Source organism: Oryctolagus cuniculus, chromosome 2 (genome assembly GCF_964237555.1).
Source record: "Oryctolagus cuniculus chromosome 2, mOryCun1.1, whole genome shotgun sequence".
NCBI lineage: Eukaryota > Metazoa > Chordata > Mammalia > Lagomorpha > Leporidae > Oryctolagus > Oryctolagus cuniculus.
Genome location: NC_091433.1, coordinates 20,177,568 through 20,192,533, shown reverse-complemented (window position 1 = coordinate 20,192,533; position 14,966 = coordinate 20,177,568). Strand labels below are relative to the sequence as shown.

The window sequence follows — 14,966 nt, the reverse complement described above, 5'->3', positions numbered from 1 at the left end:
AGAAGATGAGCTGCATGGTGTCTGGAATGCACCAGGCCCTCTGTGGTTACTAGCAATTTCTATCCCATGTCCTTGTCTTGGAGTGTGGGCTGGCCAGTGAGCCATCGTGCCCAGCGAGGGAAACTTTGACAAGTGTGTGAGCCCCAGAGGCGCGCGCTTTGCTGGTCTACGCTCTTCCATCAGACAAGGGTCGCTGGCTTCCGTAACCCCAAGGTGCCCTGAACACGGGAGCCAGACTCCTCTACCTCATCGCAAAAGCGAAGCACGGCCACCCCGCGCACTCACTTCATTTCTCCTCTTTACAATTAATAGAGGCTGCTCCAAAGTCGGTACTTTCCAAAGCGCCCAGGACAGAGTATCTGTCCCGGTGGCCACGCCAGCGCCCTGCTGCCCCCTCACTTTTGTTCATCTTCAGCCTTTTTGGTCCTCCCCACACCCCCATCACTTCCAGGGAGTACAAGGGCTGCAGACAACTGGTCGACCTCTGCTTGGACCGGTCCCCTGGGGGTCTTCCTCCAGGCCGGTCCTTCCCCAAGGTCACCCAACTTTTCCTTCTCCCAGCCCCCGAGGTGTGTGGGTGGGTAGTGGTGGTGGTGCGGGGGGCTACGAGGGCGGCGCGAGCCCCCTCCCCGCGGGGCGGGCCCCCGCCGGGCCCTACCCATTGGCCGGCGCCGGGCTGCGGGCGCGGGTGCTGATGTCAGGCGGGCGCGAGTGCGGCGGGCGCAGCGGCGGCGGCCGCCCAGCAGCCCGGGCTCGGGTGGGGGCGCCGCGTGGGGGTGGCGGCCAGCATGCTGCTCGGCTGCGGCTCGGCCTCCCACACCCGCGGCGCCCTTGTCCTCGCCAGCAGCGGCGGCGGCGGCGGCGGCGGCCGAGCAGCGAGCGGCGCCCGCGTCTGCAGCGGCGCGGGGTCCGAGCGCGCGGCGCGGCGGCCGGGGTCCGGGCCGGGGCGGGCAGCGGGCAGTGGGCATGGCGCTGCGGAGAGGCGGCGGCGGCGGGGCGCTGGGGCTGCCGCTGCTGCTGCTGCTTCTGAGCGCCGCGTGCCTGATCCCGCGGAGCGCGCAGGTGAGGCGGCTGGCGCGCTGCCCCGCCACTTGCAGCTGTACCAAGGAGTCCATTATCTGCGTGGGCTCCTCCTGGGTGCCCAGGATCGTGCCGGGCGACATCAGCTCCCTGTGAGTGCGACCCCTTCCGCCCCGGCGGCGCGGGGGCAGCGCGACCCCGACCTCGCACCCCCAGCTCCCTTCTTGGCGCTTGGGTAGGGGCGCGCTGCGGGACGTGGGTGGGGGTTGGCCCGGGGAAGGGGAGGGAGAGGGGGGAGGACGGAGGGACCCCGAGCCCCAGAGTCTGGGAACCTGTGAGTGTGTTTCTCTGAGTGTGGCCCGCGGGCCAGCTGCATCGGACCCACCTAGAAGAGCTGGTGCTAATGCAGACTCCGGGCCCCGCGCGGGTGCAGGGTCTCCGGAGTGGGGCCCTGGACCGTGCGGTGATTCCGCACGGGTGATTCTGGGCGTATTAAAGTTTGCGGGGCCGTGTGTGTGTGTGTGTGTGTGTGTGCAGGGGCATATACAGGAGCCGCTGCTCACGACTGGACTGAGTGCAGACTGGCAGGGTGAGGCCTCGCTGCCCCACCTCAGGGCTGGGCGGGCGGTCAGGCCGTGGCCTTCTCCTGACCTCGCCAAACTGCAGATTGCAAAGAGCCTGGCTAAGGTCCTGCAGCCCCTGGGAACCGAGGGGCCGCTCCACGTGGCCAGGAAGAGGGGGCTGGGGGGAGGGGCTTGGCAGAGCCCTGGCCGGTCTCCGGTGCCCTGCCCAGGGCCACGTGCTGGAAGTGGTCTAAGTTCAGGAGGGCTTCTTGTCCTTGTCCCCTGCTCCCCTGTCCTGCCCCCCACCGCGCCCCCACAGTGATGTTGGCTACCTTCTCAGCACCCAGGGAAGTGACAAGCAAAGGCTTCAAGTTATTTCTCCACCTGCTAAGAGAGGCTTTCAACTTGACCTCAGCAGCCCCTCAGTCCAAGTGGGCAGCTTTCCCAGAGGCTAAGAAAGGGGCTGGGGAGCTACGATTTGTCTCTGCTAAGCTCACTCCTCATTCCAGGCAGAGTCGGGGTGTCCACTCAATTGTAGAGGAAGGGAGTCCCCACGGTGACGTAGCTTGTGTTTGGGGCACTTTTCTTATATGTGACATTCCCTTGCCTTCTACCCACGGCAAGAGGCAAGGGCCTGGAGCCAGGAGGCGGGGTTCCGGTTCGCATTTATAGAAAAAAAAAAATTCTGGCTGGTGATGGTGGTGGTCCTTCCTGTTTATTACTATTGCCAAGTTGCGTGGCATGGAGGATTCCAGAAATTAGAGTTCTTGTGAAATCCCTTAGACCAATAGCTGCCTAGGTGATCTTCGTATCGACCGAAATAATTCTGAAATCGTGTACGGAGGCAGTGCTTGGCCAGAAAGGACAGGGACTGAGCCAGGGGGCAGAGGTCAAGCCATGCCTGTTGCCCCCGAGGTAAGCACTTGATCTGGCGGCTGGCACCGCCTCCTGCAGCACAGTCAAGCTCAGGTGTCTCTGAGTTTGTCCCCAAGGTTTCCACAGTGCATTGAATCGAAAGTGCTCTGAGATGTGCTCCCAAGTGCATGCTTAATCCCACCTCGGGGCTTCACGGCCAAGGTTAACTGTGTGCAAACAGAACCAAGGGCAGAGTAAAGTCAGCAGGGCTGGAAGTCCCAGTGGTGAGAGAGGCCGATTGCCCAGCTGCCTGGCTCTTCCTGAAAGAGACCTAGGCCTCGTTTTGGTCCTCTTGTGCTGTAGGAGCCTGGTCAATGGAACCTTCTCGGAAATCAAGGACCGAATGTTCTCCCACCTGCCTTCCCTGCAGCTGCTGTGAGTATGCGAAGTTCTCTCCACAAGCTGGGGGCCCCTGGGATGTGGTACTTTAAAGGGGGCCCTTGCTTGGTAGCCCAGCTGCACGAGGACAGCATGGCTGGCCCTCTGTGGTAAGCTGGCCTTTGTGGCATGCACAAGGGGTCCCTCTCTTAGTACGGAACCTGCTTTCTTGGGTGACGCTGTCACCAGGGTCCCACAGTCAGGGAGGTCCTGTTGCTTGGAATCAGGGCTAGGATTTCACCTGCATGAACCGTTCCCCAGACATCAGGCTTGGAAAGAAAAGTTCCCTGTTCCGGTCTCCCAGTCACTCTGGAGATGGGAGTATTTCCGGTTTCCTGAGCACGCCCACAGTCAGCCAGGTACTCTGCACTTTGGTGCATCGAGGGTGTTTTTCCTTCCCCGTTTGACACAAGAGGAAGTGGGGGCTCAGCAAAGTTATGCATTTATGTAGTTTGCCCATCACAGAGCCAGGATTCTGTCCCAGAGCCCAGCTTTTCTTGGGGAGCAACACCCAGGTCTCTGTGGGAAGAGCCCCCATTGGGCCCTAACTAACCCAGGTCAGTTCATGATGGCCGATGAGGAGAAATAGCCAGGGACTGGCATTGTGGCACAGCAGATTAGGCAGGGCTGCTCTGCCGCCACTCTGCGGCTGATCCGGCTCCCTGCTACTGTGCATGGAGAGCACATGGCCCAAGGGCTCCGACCCTGCCACCTACCTGGGAGCTCAGGATGGAATTCCTGGGTGCTGACTTCGAGCTGGCCCCGCCTTGGCTGTTCTTGCCATTTGGGGAATAAACCAGCTGATGGAAGATCTCTCTTTCTCTCTCCCCCTCTATCTGTTGCTCTGCCTTTCAAATTAATAAATTTTTTTTTTAAAAGGAAGAAATGGCCAGAAAGCGGTTTCCAGAAGCAAATCAGTGACAGGCAAAGCAGTGAGCATGTAGCTTATTCTCTTTATTTGTATAGGTTTCCTAGATGTCGAATGAGATTGAAACTAAAACCAGCAGCAGGCCACAGAGACACATGACGTGGAATACAGGTGCTCATTCTTCATCGTGATGAAACTCACGGTGGATATTTTCATTCTTAAGGTGTTCTATGCTTACTTAGGGTGCTGGTAACATTTTAAAATCTGAATTTCCTGAACAGTTGCAATGCTGTTAAACTATACTTTCCATAAGACAGAAATGCAATTTTAGATAGTCTTTTGACAAATAGACCTAAGAGATTACAATATAGGCTTTGGTCTAATAAGCTTTGTAATGAATACAGTAGAAAACTATTTGGTGATAAAGAATCTTCTGAAGATTTCTTTCTCCTTCAAAATATATATTGTAACTTATTTATTTATTTATTACTTGAAAGTCAGAGAGAGAGAGAGAGAGAGAGAGAGAGAGAGGTCTCCCGTATACTTGTTCACTCTTCAGATACCTGCCATGGCTGGGGCTGGGCCAGGCCAAGGTCAAGAGCCAGGAACTCAACCCAGATCTCCCATGTGGGTGGGTGGCAGGGACACCACTACCTGGGCCATCACCTGTTGCTTCTGAGGGTGCAGAGAGCTGGGAGTGGCAGCAGAGCTGCGACTGGAACCAGGCAGTCTGATACAGTGGACATCCCAGGCAGTGTCTTCACTCCGGCACTAAACACCTGCCTCTGGAGTTTCCTGCGGCAAACTTTTTAATTGTTCTGCATGAGAATGTATTATACAGCAGAAAGGATATTTTTGGTCCCAGCTATGTGACTTTAGTCACTTAACTTCTCTGGGCTCAGCTTTCTCCAAGGATAGATAGGTCTTTTTCCAGGTCTCTCATTCCATGATTGCTTTTGCATCACAAAGCTGGCTGTTCAGTTGTGCCTGGCAGCAAGATGTTCTCAGCGAATAGCCATCTGGTCCTATTCACCGAGACAACAGGGGAGAGGCGGGTGGAGTTTTGGGGTTGACCAGAAAACCCAGCCAAAGGGGTGCCCTTGGTGGTGGGGCCATCAGCAGCATGCGGGATCCAGCTTGAGGCCTTGATGGGCTGTCTTTAGGCTGAGCAGAGCCCGCGTTTGCCCACAGATGAGAACCAGAGCAAAAGAAACAGAAATGGCTTTGCCTTGGGACTTGGGCTGTCTACCTCTGCCTTGAAATCTGCCCTTTTGCTTTCAGATTGCTGAATTCTAACTCCTTCACAGTCATCCGGGACGACGCGTTTGCTGGACTCTTCCATCTGGAATACCTGTGAGTTGTGCGTGGCGGCCACTTGCTGAGCCTGGTGTTTCGGTGGTGGAAGGGCTGGCTTCCCCGGCTGCCAGGGCTGGGGCGGGGGGGGTGGTGGTGGTGGTGGAGGCAGCACCCCCCACCCTTGCCTTCTCAGCCCCGACCTTTGAGGGTTTCTTGTTGATAAACACGCTGGGGCTGGGTGGGTCGGAGCCAAAGGGGAGCCAGCAAACAAAGACTGCAAGTTCCCACTCATCCTGGGCTGACAGTGTGTCCATAGTAAGCACAGCAGGGGAACCGGGCTGGGTGTTTTTACCTCTCCCAACCAGGCATGGGAAGAGAGAGAAGGAGAGAATCTTCTATCTGCTGGTTCACTCCCAAAACGACCGCAATGGTCGGAGCCGGGCCGGGCCAAAGCCAGGAGCCTGGAACTCCATCTGAGCCCTCCATGTGGGTGGCAGGGGACCAGGTACCTGGGCCATCTGCGGTTGCTCTTCCAGGAGCATTAGCAGGGAGCTGGGTCAGGAGCGGAGCAGCCAGGACTCCACTGGCACTCATATGGGTTGCAGGTGTCACAGGCGATGACTTCACCTGCGATGCCACAGTGCCAGCCCCTAATTTTTCTTTCATTTTCTCCTGTAAAAAAAGGGAAGAAAGGTTATTTTCCCCTTATCAAATGTGCAGCGTTTTTTTCTGAGCAAGGAGCTTACCCTCGTTCTGATTTCTGCCTTTTCTCACTTTCATGTCTTTTTTCCTCTTAAGTCCTTTCATGCCTGTGCCTGCTCACTTTGTAATCATGTTAATCCTGCTATCAGATGGTATTTCCTTACTTCGCATTCAGGGGGATTGTTGAAACCCTGTCTCTGCTTTCTTATCGGGGGTCAACAGGTAGGTATTGGAATTCTAGACACAAGCCTCGGTCTAAGAAAGCTCTTGGCTGGTTTTGTGTCTTGGGGGAAGGTGTCTCTGGGGGAACTCTCTCTCCAGAGTGTGTGTGCGTAGTCTGAGTCCCCTCCTGGTGCTCTGGGGCCTACCTGACGTGGAAAGAGCAGTCCCATTGCAGTGCCAAATCCACCACGGCCTCTCGAAGAGCAAAGCAGAAAGCAGCCGGTGGAGCAGCAAAGACAAAGCTATGAGTTTTGCTGTTTTTTTTTTTTTCCCCACGTTTACTTAAAAGACAGAAACAGAGACAGAGAGAGGCCTTCCACCTAGACGGTTCACTCCCTGCAAATGCCTACAACAGCCAGGACTGGGCCAGGCTGCAGCCAGGAGCCCAGAACCTAACCTGGGTATCCCGTGTGAGTAACAGGGACCCAACTACCTTAGCCATCACCTGCTACCTCCCAGGGCGCACACCATCAGCAGACTGGTATCAGAAGTAGAGCCAGGACTTGAACCAGGAGCTCTGATTAGGGAATATGGGCACCCAAAGTGACGTCTTATTCACTGAGCCAAATGCTTGTCCCAGTTAGGTCTTTTAATGAACAGTTTGTCTTAATGTCAAGGTCACGGGGTTGGGGGGTTAGCTTCAGTTTACACTGAAGTCCATTCCCGAAAAGACACCTGAGTTTCTGAAAACAGCCATCAGATACTTTCCAGTGGAAGAGGGAGAAGCTGGCTCATGAGGGATGTCCTGTCTTGGGTTCTCTCTTCCCAGAGCCTCCCGTACATTTGTTTCCGTTTTTTTTTGTTTGTTTGTTTGTTTGTTTTTTGCCTTTTTTTTTTTTTTTTTTTTTGACAGGCAGAGTGGACAGTGAGAGAGAGAGAGAGAGAGAAAGGTCTTCCTTTTTTTTTTTTTTGCCGTTGGTTCACCCTCCAATGGCCGCCACGGCTGGCGCACCGTGCTAATCCGAAGCCAGGAGCCAGGTGCTTCGCCTGGTCTCACATGCGGGTGCAGGGCCCAAGCACTTGGGCCATCCTCCACTGCACTCCCTGGCCACAGCAGAGAGCTGTCCTGGAAGAGGGGCAACCGGAACAGAATCCGGCGCCCCGACCGGGACTAGAACCCGGCGTGCCAGCGCCGCAAGGCAGAGGATTAGCCTATTGAGCCACGGCGTCACCGGCCTCCTGTGCATTTGACCTAGTGCCATGCCGTGAACTCAGATTGAGTCCGTGGCCTAGAGAGAATGGTTGTGGAACGTCCATGTCCTTTAAAGCACGGCTGGTGCTGTTATTGCCTGATGCACTGTGCGAGTCCTGAGCCGCTGAGGCCCAGAGGGAGCAAGGCGGTCCCTCCTCAATGTCGCTGTCTTTCCTACTCCCTGGCGACTCGGCCATCTCTGGTGTTTCCCTGCCTTGTCACTCAACTACTCAGAGGTCAGACTGTGCAGGACGCGATGAACCCCAGGGCGCTGGCAGCCAAGCGTAATGGAGCTCTCTCTCACACAAACTTGAATATGGAGATGTGAAACAGTGGGCGCCCCTCAAGGGACTATGATATTAACAAAGTAGGGATGGCCAGGCGCTGGCAGGGAAGAGGGGTTGAGCAGGCAAAAGGGCTGGAAGCATTCCAGTCCTGCAGAGAGAGGAGCATCGCTTGCCTTTGTACAGGATTTTTGTTCTTTTTACCATCATTGCCAACTGTGGATTTGAAGACGTCCGTGCTGCTTCTGGGAGGAGTGTCCTCACGTGCTGCACGCTTGCCCGGACACCTGCCCCCACGTGGAATCCAGTGTCACCAACCAGACCTCAGAGAGCAACTTCTGTAACTCAGCAGGCCTTGTAGAGTTTGTTCTGGAAGCCAACCTCATCCTGTAGAGATGTCAAGTTGAGAAAATGCAGCTTTTTGATGCTACTTTCCTCCCTAGGTTCATCGAAGGGAACAAAATAGAGACCATTTCAAGAAATGCCTTCCGTGGCCTCCGCGACCTGACCCACCTGTAAGTCCTATACAAAGTGCTCCAAGTCCTTTAGCGTGGAGTGACACCTCCTGCTGCCTTTCTCTTGCCCGACTATTTCCGTGTTGTAAGTTTCCCTGCAGGAAGCTAATTTCCACCTTGACCGGGAGGTTTCTGTGTTGCCCGTGGGATGCAGGTGCATCGCGGCTGCGCACACATTTGGCTCTGTCACCTTCTCCGTCATCCGGAGCTGCCCTTAGGGCCCACCTGGCTGCACGTGAAGCAAGGTGCACTCTGTGTTATGCGGGCCCGTGTCGCTGACGGAGGAAATGGAAAGTGAACAAGGGTCTTGTAACGATTCAGTGCCAGGCACGGGGCCCCTTGCTCACTGAGCCTTCTCTTATTTGTCTTTCATGATCATCTGCAAGTCCCCAATTTGCAGATTTGGAAACTGAGGCTCAAGTGACTCATTAGAGAATAATGAACAGAGGATTGGAGTTGGAACAAAGTGGGATAGAGACGTTTTTATGGTTCTTCCCATTTGAATGTAAATAACTGTTTCTTTTATGTTGGATTGATCTGCTTCTTCAGCTAAGCTCTCTGGTTCTTATTAGCTTTCTGGGGGAAAACATTGAACAAATTGATTTGAATTGGCATATCAGAATGAGGCCAGTACCTACACTGAACACATTTACCCGACTGGCTAAAATAGTGGCTGTGTTTATGAAAAAGCAAAAATAGTCGTTACCTTGGTTGGAGTAATGTGTCAGCCAGGAACCAGATCCCATTTGAATGACAGACATTTGGGGTCTCCTCCCTGTAGCCTGTATGCGTTAAAAAGACAATCTGAAGGGATTTGGGTGGGGGGTTGGGTAGGCGGGGGTGGGTGGGGTCTGGGCAGGCCTGCCATCAGCATATGTAGCCCTGACCTGGCCAGTGTGGACTCTTACCTGGTGAGATGACCCTCTGTACCGAGTCCTGTTGATGGCAGGTGTCTGTCTGTCGGCAGGCCCGGGGAGCACTTGATTCTGAATTGGTCCCGGGCAGAAGCTGGGCCAGAGCTAAAGCCTGTGGAGATGAGTGAGGCGTGGGGGAGGCCGGGACCTCTGGACCAGCGCGGTCCATCCTGCAGTGTCAGACTCCGGCTGGCACATCCTCACATTGCTGTGGGGACCATGGATTTGGAGTCACAGAGACTTGGGTTCAAAGGGCTGGGCCGTCACTTACTCCTGTTGGCCCTGGTTTTCTCATCCTTAGCAGGAGGGTGCTTTTGCTGACGTTGAAGGGATGCCGTACGTAAGGGGTTAACGCTCGCCTGCAGAGCAGCCAAGTGTGGCTGGTGCTGTCCACAACTCAGCTTAGGAAGTCTCAATTTTCTCCACGTCCCAGCAGTATGGGTGGCCCAACGGGGTCCTCGCAGAAGACAGCTGTGCATGGCTGGGGAAGAACAGCTGTGGCCGGATCAGTCTGGCTCCCGGGAATGAGGGGCTTTGTTGTGCACGAAGGCCCTGGGCAGTTTGTGAACCTAAAGCAAAGCCCGTGGGACTGGCTGAGCCCAGTGGGCTACGGTTCCTGTGTCAGCAGGAAGGCGTGAAGGCCCAGGTACTGGGCGTTTACATGGGCAGAGTTGTGCATTGCGCCCATGGGGTGTGTGTGCATAAGTGTGCGTGTGCAAGTGTGGGCATTTGGTATTTCGTGGGTAAGAGTGTGTGTGCATGTGTGCAAGAGGCACCTCCCGCTCTGCGTGACACACCAGGAGCACGATGGGCAGGGCTGGACCAAACCAAAGCCAGGAGCCAGGAGCTTCTAACAGATCTCCCACGTGGGTGCAGGGGCTCAAGCACTTGGGCCATCTTCCACTGCTTTCCCCAGGCCATAGCAGAGAGCTGGGTCGGAAGACAGGCAGCCGGGACTCGAACTGGTGCCCATATGGGATGCGGGCACCGCAGGTGGAGGATTAACCTAGTGAGCCACGGTACCAGCCCCCGAGGCTAATTCTTAAGCTGATGATTTTGTATGATGCTATAAATATGCAGAAAAAATGTTTCCCAGCCCTGGGAGAAGACTGCGGCTCTCCCGAGTCTCTAGGAAGCCCCTCTCTGGAATTTGTTTAAGTAGCTGAGGTTGAGCTGCGCTGAACTTTCCCAACCTCCCAACCTCCCAACCTCCCAACCTCCCAGACTCACGCTGGGAGGTAAAGAACCATGGATCAGGTTGCAGAGTGTTGAAGGAGCTGGGCCAGCCTGTAACTAAAGCCTAGCACATTGTTTTCAGCTGGTCCTCTGACCCCAAAGCACGGGAACTGCTAAATAGTTTTGGAAAAGGAGGGAGTGCATGAATCTGCAGACGTGGTGAAGTGAAAGGGAGACTTAGGCGCTCAGTGGGAGTGGCCGGACAAGCGGCTGCATTGTTCTGCTTTCTGACATCCAGGGTGAATGCTTGGAGGATCGCTTAACAGCTTAACATTCTGCTTCGCTTGGCGTTAGGCGTTCCAGAATGTTCCTATCACTTCGCTACAATGGCTTTCAATTAGCTGACATTTTCAACAAAATAATTCATCTTTAATTGGCCGAAAGCAGCGAAAATATTTTTGTGTTTTGCTTTTTCAGAAGTGACCATCCACCAGAATCAAATCACAACACTTTTTGAAATTTCAAAAGGCTACTTCCAGCCTGTATTCAGTCTGATTACTTATTCAGCCTATTTTCCAACACATGTAAACATGTGCAAATAAACCATTTAGGAAAGAAAGGTAAAACAGCATGTGAAATTGAATTTTAATCCAGCTGCGATTACTTAGATAGGAAAGGGCGCAATGCAGACACTGGGTCTCCCCCTGTTCAGTTGGTATTGTGAAGCAAGGATATTTGGATTAAAAATGGGCACACAAGCTCCTGCTGTGCCCAGCTAACTGCCTCCAAGGTGGAGCACCACCCACCGTTTCTCTAGTTCATCTTCTTGGGCTGGGTTACCACGGTGCTGCATCGCCTCCGTGTTGACCATGCATAGGTCCTGGTGTTTGGAGTCGTATGTGTACAAGAACCTCAAGGAGGCATCAGTTTCCTGGCTTCTAGTAGAGCGTGGTGCCGGGGGAAATGACAGCCTCACTGCGTGGGGTGTCTCCATCCGCAGTCCTTCCCTGTGGACACCCGTCGTCAGCTGGATGGTCACAGGCCACTGCAGAGCCCTGCAGCAGCGGAGAGGGAGAGCAGTGATGCCACTCCTTCCCGTCTGTTTCCTGGAGGGGGAGTGGGGACTGTCTTAGAGGCTCAGCACTCAGAGGGAAAATGCAACATGGCCTCGGGTCAACCTTTGTTCAGGAGAAAATGAAACTGATCCTAGTCACTCCTGAACATTCACGGGGCTTATTGGAATTTTATTGTATTGTCCCAAGGGGTTAGAGCGGAGTGTCTATGGAAAAGAGCGTTTACCGAGTCCTTTCTTAGAGTCGCAGTTCCCCAGCTACCCCTGTAGGAAGCTTCTTGGGAGCAGACCACACCTCTTCCAACCTCAGTGCTTAACTCACTCAGCAAAGGTTTCCTGGGCACCTCTTGTGTGTTGGGCCCTCATCTGGGAGCTGAGAGTACAACAGTGGACAGATGGACAATGCTGTCTGTCCCCCTGCTGCTTATGCACTGGGAGGCTGCACGGTCAATAAAACCAAGCAAATGATTAGAATGTGTGGTGCGCTCAACGGAGTGGAGAAGGGAGCCATGCAGAGGTCAGGGCTTCACTTACCATCGGAGGGACTTCGGCTCCTAGGAGACACAGAGAGCCATCCATCGGAGGCTTAATGAGTGTGCATACAGAACTTACTAGGTGCAGTCCGAACAATGACAACAAAGAAACCTTACACCGTCAGGCGGCATCTACAAGCTGATCTTTGTGTAACTAAACTCATTTCTTTATTTCAGTATTGATGACCACAGCCAGAAATGGAACCATGTTGCCTTCAGGAGGTTAAGAGCTCTCTTGTAGATCATTAGCTTTATTGAAAGGATGTGACAGTGAGAGGGCCTGAGGATAATAACCGCAGTAAAATGTGACTTTCTGGTTCTAGTTCTTTGGCCAATAACCACATCAGAGCCCTTCCGAGGGATGTCTTCAGCGAGTTGGATTCTCTGATTGAACTGTAAGTAACGAAATAAAGTTCATGTGCATTTGTCGTTGTACCCCAGCTAATCACATCTTTCAATTCCTTCTCTCCCTTTGCTGCATTTCTTCTATACTGTAGCCAAAAATCTCTACCAAAGTAGCACACTCTGGTTAACAGCGTAGAAGTTGGTATTGTGTTAGCTTTTGCCATTTTGTAATATGCTGTGCACTGTTAAGCCAACGTCAAGTTTGACTTGCTGGATGGAAGATTCCCCTGTTTCCAAAGCAGCATACCCATCTCCTCGCTTGTCTAGTGTTTGTTACATGCTACTGGGCTGAATTTAATAAGATCTTCAGGTCTCAATTGTGCTTGTAGAAACTGTCTTCCTACAGTGTCCTGCAATTTATAAAAAGATTTATTCATTTATTTGAAAGGCAGTTACAAAGAAAGAGGGGAGAGAGAGAGGTTGTTATCTTCCATCCACTGGCTCAACGACTATTGCTGGACCAGGCTGACACCAGGAGCCTGGAGCTGCATCTGGATCTCCCACATGGGTGGCAGGAGCCCAAGTACTTGGGATGTCTTCGGTTGCTTTTCCAGGTGCATTAGCAGATAGCTGGATCCGAAGTGGTACAGCCAGCTCTCGAACCCGTGCTCCAGTAAGGGACGCCTATGTTGGGGATGACAGCTTGGCTCCCTGCACCACAACACCGGCCCCAGTGTCCTGCTTTTGTTTATGAGACCCTGTGTTGGGAGACGTTCTTCCCTTCCCCATTTGCAGCCTGGCATGGTGACGGTTTCGAGAGGGGTGGAGAGACAGTGCTGTGTCTTCTCTGTGTTCCATGGTTGAAACCCTGGGCACTGAGGAACGTGCAGTGAAGTCAGTGAGAAGCACAAGGACTCAGACCCCTGAAATGCTAGTCTTTTAAAAATTCCATTTTCAGGGGGTTTTCAATATATCAGGATGTCAACAGTTTGGGGATTTTGTATCACTACAAAAAACGGCACGTGCGTCTCTTGCTTTCTTTATGCCTGTCCTCGGGTTTGGTTTTCAGAGATTTACGGGGTAATAAATTCGAATGTGACTGCAAAGCCAAGTGGTTGTACCTGTGGCTGAAGATGACCAATTCCACCGTCTCCGACGTGCTGTGCCTCGGCCCACCCGAGTACCAGGAGAAGAAGCTCAATGACGTGGCCAGCTTTGACTACGAGTGCACAACCACAGGTAGGAGCGCCTGGCCGCCAACACGTGCAGAGCCTGGCCCCTGCCTTTCTTGTGGCCTGTCTGCCGTGATCCGAGGTGCTTCCTATCCAGGTTATTTTAGGCAAGGCTTATGCAGTGTGAAAGAAATCAATCGATGTGGTGCAGAAACCATCTCATCCACTGGCAATGACTTTTGTCACCGATGCTGGCTTTAATTTTGATTCTTTAGCAAATTCAAATTTTTCTGAAGTTTTTTTTTTTTCTTTTTAAAGTGAAAGTATAAACTGGTGTGTTCATCATGGGAACATGTTTTCAGCAGTGTAGGTTTTCTGGAAAACCGGGCCGAAGGCATAAAAGATGCTGTTGGCCCTGTTTTCTCCATCAGTAAGATCAAGTTTATCAGAAGTTTAACTGATAAATGCCAGGCTTTTGAATCTCTACCATACTTTCGTATTTCCATGTAAAAAGACATAGCTAGGTCACTTATAACCAATGGCAAAGTAGAAACTATTAATTAACAACTCACTGTCAAGAACAAAAAAAAAAAAAAACTCACATTGGAGGAAAAATGTAAAGAAAGTACAATCTTGGTTATCACGGTCTGCTTCAGAGTTTGTTTAGAGTTCCCAGGTTCTAAGACAAAATTAAAATCCTAACTCCTCCACTGTCACCGTGTACAGCGAGCAGGTGAGTGTCTCCATTCAGAAGGTTTCGGCGGCGGCTCCACGGCTTCTACAGCCAGATGTGGAGGGCGAGAGGATCCGTCCACAGCAGGAACCTGGCTTGCCAGCTGTTTATAAAACCAGATGTTCTGCCGGCGCCGCGGCTCACTAGGCTAATCCTCCGCCTTGCAGCGCCAGCACACCGGGTTCTAGTCCCGGTCGGGGCACCGGATTCTGTCCCGGTTGCCCCTCTTCCAGGCCAGCTCTCTGCTGTGGCCCGGGAGTGCAGTGGAGGATGGCCCAAGTCCTTGGGCCCTGCACCCCATGGGAGACCAGGATAAGTACCTGGCTCCTGCCATCGGATCAGCGTGGTGCGCCGGCTGCAGCGCGCCGGCCGCGGCGGCCATTGGAGGGTGAACCAACGGCAAAAGGAAGACCTTTCTCTCTGTCTCTCTCTCTCTCTCTCTCACTGTCCACTCTGCCTGTCAAAAACAAAACAAAACAAAACAAACCAGATGTCCGGGCTGAGAGGTGACGTCCACAAAGCATCGAGGCATGTCAGGAGAAGCGAGCAGAGTGAGAACACAGCACACTAAGACCAGTGCCTGCTGCCGCCGCTCTCCAAAAACAAAGGGAAAAGCCTGCCAAGTAAAAATTCCTTCTAGGTATCTTTGTAAACGCGGAGTCCTCCAAGTTCTGCTCTTCGTTGATAGCCAAGCTGAAGCTGCAGGGAACGCCCCTTCTTGCCCCGCCAGGCAGGGTGTGTTCGGCTGTGCGATAGGCAGGTGCCTTTTAGCCCTTGCGACTGCTAGGAGGTTGCTATTGTATCGCAGGACCAGTGCAGCGAGTCAGAAGCCACCCTCCCCAATGCTTGCACCCCCAAAAAAATGCCATTCAAGGCCCTAGGTGGGACGGGCCAAACCAAAGCTCGCTGGAGCTCCTTTTCTCTTTTCCAAATATTCTGGAGAGTTCTCTAAACCTCAACAAAAAGTTAGCATCTTTCCCATGGCTCTGTTCATACTTGGCCATCGTGTATGCCAGCTTTGCCAGGCTTTGAGAGGACTGACGTGGGCTACCGAGGGCCTTGGGAA

General features: G+C 53.3%; 1 protein-coding gene across 1 annotated transcript in view; it reads left to right on the top strand.

Moving 5' to 3' along the window:
* Positions 1-707: 707 nt before the first annotated feature.
* LGI2 (leucine rich repeat LGI family member 2) overlaps positions 708-14,966 on the top strand; it is a 31,926-nt gene continuing 17,667 nt past the window's right edge. The window contains exons 1-6 of the mRNA XM_051830514.2: positions 708-1,172; positions 2,802-2,873; positions 5,026-5,097; positions 7,884-7,955; positions 11,974-12,045; positions 13,065-13,234. Of these exons, the coding sequence (XP_051686474.2) occupies positions 967-1,172; positions 2,802-2,873; positions 5,026-5,097; positions 7,884-7,955; positions 11,974-12,045; positions 13,065-13,234 (664 nt within the window). The 5' untranslated portion in view covers positions 708-966. The remainder of the gene's footprint in view (positions 1,173-2,801; positions 2,874-5,025; positions 5,098-7,883; positions 7,956-11,973; positions 12,046-13,064; positions 13,235-14,966) is intronic.